General features: G+C 68.4%; 4 protein-coding genes across 4 annotated transcripts in view; 3 read left to right on the forward strand and 1 right to left on the reverse strand.

Moving 5' to 3' along the window:
• The window catches only part of CHLNCDRAFT_139633 (hypothetical protein), a gene marked incomplete at both ends in the record, with an annotated part of 1,997 nt that extends 1,484 nt beyond the window's left edge, over positions 1–513 (forward strand). The window contains one exon of the mRNA XM_005843998.1: positions 157–513. Coding sequence (XP_005844060.1) covers positions 157–513 — 357 coding nt within the window. The remainder of the gene's footprint in view (positions 1–156) is intronic.
• An 815-nt stretch (positions 514–1,328) lies between these two features.
• On the forward strand, positions 1,329–6,414 carry CHLNCDRAFT_139634 (hypothetical protein; the record flags this gene model as incomplete). Its single annotated transcript, XM_005843999.1, has 12 exons — positions 1,329–2,153; positions 2,297–2,573; positions 2,715–3,130; positions 3,318–3,966; positions 4,133–4,236; positions 4,387–4,443; positions 4,621–4,699; positions 4,869–5,017; positions 5,125–5,247; positions 5,372–5,653; positions 5,801–5,919; positions 6,045–6,414. The coding sequence occupies 12 exons, from the start codon at positions 1,329–1,331 to the stop codon at positions 6,412–6,414; spliced, it is 3,450 nt and encodes a 1,149-aa protein (XP_005844061.1).
• A 321-nt stretch (positions 6,415–6,735) lies between these two features.
• Positions 6,736–9,268, forward strand: CHLNCDRAFT_139635 (hypothetical protein; the record flags this gene model as incomplete). Its single annotated transcript, XM_005844000.1, has 7 exons — positions 6,736–6,849; positions 7,031–7,640; positions 7,797–7,942; positions 8,108–8,245; positions 8,445–8,606; positions 8,735–8,854; positions 8,990–9,268. 7 exons carry the CDS (start codon positions 6,736–6,738, stop codon positions 9,266–9,268), a joined length of 1,569 nt encoding a protein of 522 aa, XP_005844062.1.
• Positions 9,269–9,417: 149 nt separating this feature from the next.
• The window catches only part of CHLNCDRAFT_59081 (hypothetical protein), a 3,414-nt gene continuing 2,661 nt past the window's right edge, over positions 9,418–10,170 (reverse strand). Inside the window, exons 6-7 of the mRNA XM_005844072.1 lie at positions 9,937–9,941; positions 9,418–9,896 (exon numbers count right to left, since the gene is read on the reverse strand). Coding sequence (XP_005844134.1) covers positions 9,630–9,896; positions 9,937–9,941 — 272 coding nt within the window. The 3' untranslated portion in view covers positions 9,418–9,629. The remainder of the gene's footprint in view (positions 9,897–9,936; positions 9,942–10,170) is intronic.

The raw sequence follows: 10,170 nt of genomic DNA on the forward strand, positions 1-10,170 counted from the left end.
GGCTGCGGAGGTGAGCCCAGCGCCTTGGCCTGCCTACCTGCCTGCCCGCCTGCCTGCCCGCCTGCCTGCTGAGCAGCCGGCCGCCAGCCCCACACCTACAGCTGGCACCGACGCACCTGCCCCTCACCGCTTCCCCTTCTCCCTCCCTTGCTGCAGCTCGCGCTGCGCTTCACAGAAAGCTGGGCGGTGCTGGTGGCGCGCGGCCGCCTCACCCAGACCCCCGCCCGCTTTGAGGAGCTGCTGGGCGCGGTGCTGAGCCACCCTCTCACCGACGGCCAGCTGCGGCGCGTCGAGGCCGCCCCACGCCTGCTGCCCATCGACATGAGCCTGGGCGTGCGGCGCTGGGCCTGGGAGCCCGCCGCCCAGGAGCAGCGCCGCCGCCTGACCCTCGAGAGCGAGCAGCAGCGCCGCCAGCACACCACCTCCTCCCCCCGCCAGCAGCGGCGGGAGCGTCGTGCCGCCGCCGTGGTGGAGGCCGAGGAGGGAGCCCTGGTGGCCGCCCTGGCACACTGAGCTGAAAATGTGCTCTGCGCACCGTTGGCCCACAGAATGACTTGATATATAACCAAACAAAACAGAAACCCTGAGATGTTGTACAGCCCGCGCACATTGCGCTCTAATCCTTGACCCTGCACTGCCTATTGCCCTTCCCTCTATCTTGATTGTTGCCTAATTGTAGCGCGCCACGCGTGCGCCTAAGTTGCTCACCTGTTGCCCCCTTCCCTCTATTGTTGCCTAACTGTACTGCGCAACAACCACGCGCCCAACATCCTCCCCTTCCTAGCCCGATTGTTACCTCCCTGGCAGGCTACTTGCCCTCCCCCTATTGTTTGCGCCGCATTGGTGCCTGAGAGCCTTTCATGACCCCCTTGACATCCCTTTGTGTGATGTGACCCTGCCAGCCGCTCTGTACATGTACTCTCCTTTCCCCGCCCGCCCTCCCCTTGCCTTGTGCCGCCCCGATGGCGGCAAGTGCCCAACCACGAAGCCTCCTAGCCTTTCATATTGGCACATCAGTTGTCTATGTTGGCCGAGAATATGGTCTATGCTGGCCTAAGTATGCCCTGTAAACAGTTCTTCAGATTAGAATGGCGTGGTGGCTTCAATCCCGCCCTAGGTGGTGGTCGGCAAACCGTGCGCAGCGCGCTAGGTGAGTCAATCAAATTCAATGCCACCTCGATTGACCGCATCGCCCGCAGCTTCTCTCGTTGCCCAAGACGTAGCGCCCTTTTTTCTCTGCGGTTTGAACCCATTTTGAACGGTTGCTTGGCTCCCGCTCTCTGCCGCTCCCTCGACCTCAGAGCGCGTCCCGACGAGCCTCTGGCGCTATGCGCCATCCCTCGGGGGCGCCGCCCGACCCGGCGCTGCAGCAGCAGGCTGAGGCAGCCGGCGCCCCGGCGGTAGCGGCGGCACCAGCGGCGGCGACAGCGTGCAGCACCATCCTCGCCCCTGCTGCTGCGCCGCCTCCCGGACCCAGCCTAGACTCAGAGTCAGAATTGGAGGATGGGTGGCAGTCGTGCGAGGAGAAGGGGGAGGAGGAGGAGTCGGAAGATGAGGCCAGCATTGTGGCAGCACCTGCCTGTGCAGCAGGAGCAGGAGACACAGCAGCCGATTCAGATTTGGAAGAGGAAGTGCAGCAGGAGCTGGAGAGCCAGCGGCAGGAGGACCTGCAGACGCAGCGGCAGGAGGAGCAGGCGGCCCTGGTCTCGGCGCAGGGCGGTGGCAGCACGCCGCGAGTCGGCAGCGCGCCGCAGGTGGGCAGCCTGCCTGATTCGGGATGGAGTGATGAGGAAATGAAGGACGCCCAGCCGTCGCCGGCAGCAGGCGCCGGCGGCCCCGACCCTTTCCAGCGCACCTGGGATATGTGCGCCACTGTCGTCAGGGCCTGCTTCGCCAGGCAGTTTGAGCAGAAGGAGGGAAGCGGCGGCGTGGGCGGCAACTCGGGCGCGAGAGGGAGCGGGAGCAGCAAGCGCCAGCGCACGCTGCGGTGCCCGGTGTGCCTCAGCCGCGACGACGGCGGACGGCACTGTGCATGCGGCGCGTGCCTGTCGGCACAGGGGGCGGCGGATTTCAAGATCTTTTGGAAGCGCAACTGCACCGCCGTGGATGTCGTGTGCGGGAGTTGCGGGAAGCCGCAGTGTGTGGCACAGCAGGTGAGCAGGCGGGAGGCGCTGGCAAGCCAGGGCGCGCGGCTGCGCGCCTGCTGCTTCATGCTGCCACCTTCATGTCATGCCCCTGCACCCGTTCCCCTGGTCCCACCCTGGTCTGGGCTGAGAGGCTTCCCAGCGTACCGCAGGGCTCGGCCTTGGGCATGCCCCAGGGCCTCATCCCGGGCGATGTCATCTGGCTGGACAGCGCGGGGCGCAAGCAGTGGTCCATCATCCGCAGCTGCAGCACCGACGCCAGCGCCGGCGGCTGCGGCGGCGCTGCGGCCACGGCGCGTGGCAAGGTGGTGGAGGAGGGCAGGACCAAGCACACCAGCAGCTGGCACGTGCAGGGGCTGTCCACAAGCCTGCGGCTGCCCGTCACGGTGCCGGGCCAGCCACCTCGCTCACAAGACTTCCCCATCCACAGTGAGCTTGGAGGGAAGGGAGGCGATGGGTCGAAGCAGCGCCTGCTGCAGCGCTTGATTCGGTTGATGCCGCCCAGCCGCCATGCAGACAAGGCACGCTGACCGTGCGCCCCGTCCCTGGCGCGGCCTCCTGCCTCTGCAGACGCCGAGCAGAACGCCATCTTCACGCTGCGGCGCGAGCACGGCACGGTGCGGTGGTCGGAGTTTGCGAGGCGCTGGGCGGAAGGCAAGGCGGGCGTGCTGCCGCGCAGCCCCGCGCCACGCCTCTTCTACTCGGCAGACGGCACGCACGACCAGCTGGCAGTGGAGCCTGGCTGCCCCACCTTTGCTGCCTCCGGCTGCCCCTGCCGCTGCGCCTGCCTCAACCCGTGGGCTGTGCGGGGCGGCGACCCGCGCCGCATGCTGCATCGTGGGTGCGTGGGCGAGCGCGTGGCGGCGCCGTGCGCGGCGCCTGCGCCCGACGGCAGCTGGGCCCACCGGGGCGCCGCCTTCAGGCCTGGCGACCGCGCCTGGCTGGAGCCGGCTGTCAAGTGGGCTGTGGATCAGCAGATGGAGCTGGTGAGTGTGTGGCTGGCGGCCTGCCTGGCCCTTCCCTGGCATTAGTGCCCTGCTCCCTGTGCTGCACACTGGCCTCCTCAACAAGACACACACCAGCCACCACCTCGACTCATAACCCCACATGCTGTCGCACGCTCTCTTAGTCTCACACAGGCATGCCCACGCTGCCCTGCGCTGCCTGCCGCAGGTGCGCATCCAGCGCCTCTACCAGCTGGCAGACGACTCCCAGGACTCGCTGCAGATGCCCCACGGCGGCGCGGCGGCAGAGGTGATGGTGCAGTACGAGCGGTACAGCCGTACCGCCACCACGGCCGGCTTTGTGTACCGCCCCAGCGTCGAGGCGGGGGCGTGCAGGGCCACCCGGCTGCGGCCGTTTGATGCGGAGACACTGCCGCGGGAGATAGTGGTGGAGGAGGATGGCGGAGGGGTGGCGGACGGTACGCCTGGGGCCTGCACAGGCGGCGCGGATCGCGGCGGCGGCGGCGGGCAGACGCCGGATGGCAGCGACGGCCCCACTCTCATGTCGGGGAGCACCGCTAGCGGGGACAGCAGCAGCAGTGAGGCCGACAGCTGTGCTCAGCAGGCGGGCGCGGTCGCAGCCCCTGGCTCCACCCAGCCGTCGCAGCAGCCACGGCCGCCGCAGCAGCAGCAGCCGCAGCAGCAGGCAGGAGTTGGCGGCGCTGACGGGCCTGCTGATGGCCCCCTCCTGTGTGACCTGTTCTGCGGCTTTGGAGGGCTGACGCTGGGGCTGCTGCGGGCGCTGCTGGGCTCTCGCGTGGGCTGGGCGTGCGACAACTTTGAGGCGGCATTGAAGACTTATGCGGGCTGCCACCCAGGTGGGGCGAAGCTGCAGCACCAGCAGCAGAGTTGTGTTAACATGCAAACACGCAGGCGGGAGGGCTGGTAGATGGCGTCCCGCTTATGAACAAACATGGACAGCTGTGAGGTGCATCCGCCATCTGCCATCCCAGCGCCAGTGCTCGCTGCCCTTTCGCTCCGCAGGCGCCACCATCACCTGCGCGGATGTGTGCGAGTTTGTGGAAAGCATCCAGCACGGCGCCCCTCCCGGAGGTGATGCCCTGGGCGGCAGCGCGCCGCGGATCCTGGTGGGCGGCCCTCCATGCCAGGTAAAATGCGGGGCTGGCTGTTCACCATTGGCCCCCTCAGATAGCCCAGCACGAGGCCTGGCAGCCTATCACCTAGCTGGCCATCATTCGCGCGAGCGCAGCCCGTCACCTGGCCGCCCCGCTCTGCAGGGCTTCTCCAAGGCCAGCATGGCGGACCGGCAGGACAAGGCTTTCAAGAACGTGCTGGTGGGTGGGAGGGTGGGTGGGTGCAGGAAGGCAGGAATATAAAAAGGAGTTGTGGGTGGTGAAAGGCTGCTGGGTGCGAAGAGGAAGGCAGGAGCGCGGCTCATTGCTGCCCCTCTGCATGCCGCTCCGCCTCCAGCCCTCCCTGACATGCGTGTTCCTCTCCCGTGCTGTGTGCAGCTGTGCACCTTCCTGACAGCGCTGTCCAAGCTGGGGTGGCCCTACGCCATCATTGAGAACGTCACGGGCCTGCTGTCTGGTGGGGCTGGTTCCCCGCGGCTGGCGCTTGCTGTTGTTGCGGGTGGCCTGGCCTGCTTGGACCTCAGTCAGATGCATGCTCCTGCTGGAAAGCCGACTGCCGACTGTGCGCGGTACCGCTGATCCGCGTGATGCCAATGCCTCACTCACCGCCTGCCTCCATCCTGCAGCCGGGGAGACGATGCAGTGCGTGCTGCAGTGCTGCGTATCCATGGGGTACCAGGCCTCATTCCGACTGCTCAATGCCGGCTGCTTCGGCACTGCGCAGGCAAGCGCCAGCGTTGTGGCAGGGGCTAGCGGCCTAAGCGTGGACCAGCCTGTGGGCCAGCTGCCTTCTTGCTTCCTCTGCGCTGGCTCCACAACCATGTTCCCAACGGGCTGCCTGCCTGCCTGCCTCCCTCGCCTCCCCGCATCTCTCCTTTGCAGCACCGCCGCCGCGTCATCATCCTCCTGTCGCTGCACGGCCTGCCGCACCCCCACCACCCGGTGCCCACCACCTGCTTCCAGGGGGCAGGCGGGTACAGCAGGGCCGGGGAGTGCAGCCTGGAGGTGGGTGCCCCTGGGCTGGGACGGCATGGCAGTGCTAGTCCGAGTGCTGCTGCTGGCGCCCCCCATGCTGCCAGCGTGCCTCACACGGAGGCATGCCCTGGCCTCGCCTGCCCTCTGGCTGCAGGCCCGTAGGGAGATGGCATACCGCGCCGTACCGCGCTGCTGGCGCCGCAACGTGGTGGTGCCCACCAATGCGCCGCTGCCGGCGCTGGCCGCCGCCGAAGTGATCGGGGACCTGCCGGAGCAGGCGGGGCCTGATGCAGCGTATGGCGTGCCCGCCTGCCCGGCCGTGGCCGCCGCGGCGGCTGCGCCGGGCGGCGAGCTGGGCTGGTATGCGACTCGCATGCGGGGCGGGGCAGGCGCGGGCGACGCGCTGCGCAACCACCAGACCACCAATCTGTCGCAGGTGTGGTGGAGCGGGAGCCGGTGGTGGAGCGGGAGTCGCGCTGCTGAGCCGTGGGGAGGGCAGCAGCCTGCCGCCAAGCCGCCATCGCCCCCCGGCTCTCCTTCCCACTGCCTCGGTGCCCCCGCCGCTTCTGCCCCCCACAAGCAGGAGAGCCAAGAGCGGCTGGCGGCGCTGCCCAGGGAGGGCCAGGAGGGGTGGGAGCTGAGCAAGGGGGCGTGGGCGGGGCCGCCGGCGCAGCCCTTCCTGCCACGCCGCGCCGGCGACTGGTGAGCCGGGGGGAGGGGCTGCAGGTGGGCCAGGCTTGCTGCGCTGAGGTGAGCAGCGCCTGGGCACTTGCCAGACAGCTGCGCCGCGTGCTGCCCACCCACGCTTTCCACCACTGCCGCCGCAGGCGCGACCTGCCTGCCTGCCTCATCCCCGACCGGCTCCGGGGCCGGCAGCTGGTGCCGTCCAACGTCGGCCAGTTTGGCCGCCTGCTGTGGCTGTCCCACTTTGGCACGTGCCTCACCTCCCCCAAGCTCAACTCCAAGACCACCTCCACCACGGTGCACCCCAGCGCCGACCGGCCGCTGACGGTGCGCGAGGCGGCGCGCGTGCAGGGCGTGCCCGACGCCGTCACCTTCCACGGCACCATCACAGAGGCGTACAAGCAGGTGGGCAACGCGGTGCCGCCGCCGCTGGCAGAGGCCATCGGCCGCGAGCTGCGCAAGGCGATGCGCCTGGCGGCCGAGCGCGCGCAGCGGCAGCAGCAGCAGCACTAGGGCGGCCTGTGCGGTGGCGCCTCCCGACCCGCCGGGCGCGCTCGCCCTCCACAGACTCCTTCCTATCCGGACCAGTGTCAGATTTTCCCTCCCCTGCACACTCTCTCTCATTCATTCAGCACTGATCATGCCAGCATTGCACTGTGAATCATAATCAATGTTCGGTTCTTCTGCCGGCGGCGCCAGGCGGGCGACGACATGCGCGCTGCAACATTGATTGCAACATTGCAATTGGGGCCAATCGCTCTACCTGATCGCTTTGCAGCACGCAGCAGCAGCAGCAGCAGGCAGGGCTGCCACAGGCGCTGCAGGCCCAGCAGGATGCCGGGGGGCCCAGGCGGGCACGCGGGATGCCCCCTGCTGCTGTGGCTGGGCGTGGCCATACTGGCTCATGTACTGGTGGCGCTCTTCGGCGTTCTCAATCGCTGGTTGCAGGTAGCGGGACTTGGCAAAGGCGTTTGCCTTGGGGCGGCGCGTCTTATGCAAGAATTGCACAATTCTCCCCCCCATAACATTTTGCGGGCTCAGGGATGCAGCATGCACGCGCATGCCGCGCACGGTGCATGGTGCCTGGCGACGGGAGGCAACGCGACCCGCTCCGCCGCCGTCCCTGCAGGTCAAGCCTTCGCCGTCCCTGCCTGCCCTGCGGCTGGCGCTGCTGGTCAGCCTGCTGGCGCTGGTGAGCGTGGCGATAGTGGATGCTGCGGCGAGGGTCACAGGCGCGGTGCTGAGGGCGGGGCGGCTGCGACGGAGCGACCGCGAGCAGCAGCGGCGGCGGCGGCAGGGCAGCGGCAAGCCTGCGCTGCCCAAATGTTGTCCCATCAGCGCCGACGGCAGCACCTCCTGCCCCCAGGAAATAGACAGCGGCCGGGTCGCAGAGGACGGTCACTTAGCTGCGCAGGCAGATGAGGCCAGCGGGCAGCAGGCGGACGCAGGCGCAGCGGTCGGTACTGCTGCCGCCCCGGGCCTGCGCCCCTCCCCAGTCCAGCAGCCCTCCGCCCCCACCTGGCATCGCCAGGACAGCACCTTTGTGCGGCGGCCCGGGCAGCCGCTGCCGCCGCGGCCCGAGCTGGCGCTGCAGCGGGGGCTGTCGCGCCGGGTGCGGGACCTGGGCGAGGGGCGGCCGCAGCTGGTGTACTGGGGCGCGCTGGCCGTCACCACCGTCTCCTTTGCCGCCGCCTACACCTGCCAGATCATCGCCCCCGGCTTTGTGGACCCCGCGCTGGGTGCGCCTGCGCGCCGCGGCGCCTGGCATGCATCCCGTCCACCAAATGTCTCGCAGAACCAGCCTCGCCCTGCATGGCGGTCGCTCAACTGTCCCCGTCTGCCACTCCCTGCCTGTCCCCCGCCACGCCCCGCCTGTCCCCCCGCCTGCCCTGCAGTCCAGCTGGTCAACATGTTCACCGTGATCGGGGTGGCGCTCTTCCAGCGCCTGCTGCTGCACCACCGCCTGCCCACCGCCATCTGGCCCGCGTCAGGCGCCATGCTGGCGGGCGCCGCCATGGTCATCATCCCCACCATTGGCAGGGTGGGTGCGAGGAGGAGAGGGGAGGACACAGGAGGAGAGGGGCAGAGGGGGACAGGCGCACGCGGTGCACAAGCTAGGGCTTCTTGAGCGCTGCTGCTGCTGCTGCCGGGCGGCGCATTTCTGCGGGCGCGTCATGCTCGTCCCCCTCCCGCTGTGTGCGTTCAGGGCCAGGCGGCGGGGTTGGATGACTGGCAGGGGTGGCTGGGGTTTGGGCTGTCGGTGTGCTCCATGCTGTGCACGGTCGCCTACTTTGTCAGCCTGCAAGCCTTCCGCCGCCTGGGGTTCACCAGCCTGCAGCTGCAGGTGCGCCTTGCAGCCACGCTTGTGCCAACAGCACCACCTCCCCGCATACATGCATCCCTGTGTGCCTCGGTTCGATCTCTCTGTTGCTGTGAACCACCTGCCCGCATGCCTGCACCCCCTTTGTGCCTCGAGCCTCTCCCTACTGACATGCCTCGACTCCCCCCCCGCCCCCACCCCCCACCCACCCACATGTTTGCAGTACTGCTACCTCGGCTTCTGCATCCTGGTGCTGCTGCCGCTGTCTCTGCCCATCAACGGCACCGACTGGTCCCGCCAGTTTGGCGGCTGGGGCGCCAGCGACTGGGCGGTGCTGGCCCTCACCTCATCTGTCGTCTGCGTGGGAGCCAACTATGCCATCCAGGTGCCCGCCGCTCCGCCCTGGGAACAATCCAGCCAGGCTGCCGCCGGCTGCGCTGCCATGCTCGCCCTGCCCAGCGCGCCAGGCGGGTGATGCGGCGTCGGGATGTGCCGCCGGCCTCCCTGCTGCAGCACTCCACCTGGCAGCTGGGCGCCCCCACCGTGAGCATGTTCTACGGGCTGCGCCTCATCTCCTCCATCATCGAGTCCCAGCTCCTGCTGGATTACACAATCATCAAAACGGGCGTGCAGGTGAGCAGGAATGGATATGCCGGGCAGCAGCCTGCCCAGCGTCCGCCAGAGGGCATGCACAGAGCGGCGGCACAAGCAGGCTGGCAAGCGGCATGGGTGGCAAGCGGCATTGCTTCTGTTTGGCCCTGCCTGCAGATCGCGGGCTCAGCCATCACGGTGGCAGCGGTGACCGTGTACATGTGGCTCCAGTGGCGGGACAGCAAGCGAGCGACGGCGCGTGCAGCGGCTGCTGCAGGCGACGAAGCAGCGGCAGCGGCGAGCGACGATGCAGACGTCGAGGCAGCGGCAGCAGCTGATGGGGCTTGTGGCGGCTTGACTGACGAGGGTGGCAGCTGCCACAGGCCTGGCCAGCCCAGCGAATTGCTGCAGCTGCCTCAGGCCAAACACAGCTGTCTAGACAGCAGTCAGGAGTGACCGACTTTGAGCGTTTCAACCGCCAGCATTTGTTCACAGTTTTGAGTACCACCCTTCCCCCTACATGCATCAGACCTTGGCAAATACCTTCTCCCATTCTTCCCAAATATTTTTTCCTGACTGCGTGCGTTGAGCGTTTCCATTGCTTATTTGGCATGCATTTAACAAGAGATGTACAAAGAAGAAAAAAGCCCTCGATGCTGTTGAGAGGTATGGGCAGGGCAGAAGAGAGAGCAGGGGAGGGGCAAGTGAGGACAAATAGGCCAGGTAACTAAAAGAATGAACAAACCCAGGCCAACAAAGCCCCCGCCCAAGCAAGCCGGGGATAGCCGGCGGGCGCTGCACCCCGGCTGCCCAGGCGCTACAGCAGCACCCCATCACTGCTGCTGCCGGTGCCCACTGGGGTGGGGGTGGCGGCGGGGGAGGGGGACGGCGTGGTGCCGCTATCCGAGGGGGAGGGGGAGGGTGTGGTGCTGCCGCCCCCGGGCGCGGTCGTGCCGCCATCCGAGCCCTCGGCGCTGCCGGCGTCCGTGCCGTCATCGGAGCAGTACTGGCTGCAGATCTGGGTGACCAGGTCGGTGTCCCCCGCAGCAATGGTGGTGCCGTTGGGCAGGGCGTGGGACTCGCCCTGCAGGCAGGCAGGCAGGCAGGCAGCGCGGGTGGTGCACCAGGGCTGAGGGTCGCCGGGGTGTGGCAAGAGGCAGGCAGGCAGGAGGCAGGCAGGCAGGCAGGCCCGGGCAGCGGCCAGGGGAGGCCAGTCAGGCAGGCACGCAGGCACAGGGGCAGCCCGCAGGCACGGCAGCAGCAGCGGCAGGTGCGGGCTGCCAGCAGGCGGCGCACCGATGGGCAGTACAGCACGCGCCCGCCGCTGCCCTGCGCCTCCACATAGGCAGCCGGTGGGG

Source organism: Chlorella variabilis (genome assembly GCF_000147415.1).
Source record: "Chlorella variabilis unplaced genomic scaffold CHLNCscaffold_25, whole genome shotgun sequence".
In the NCBI taxonomy this organism is placed as follows: Eukaryota; Viridiplantae; Chlorophyta; class Trebouxiophyceae; order Chlorellales; family Chlorellaceae; genus Chlorella; species Chlorella variabilis.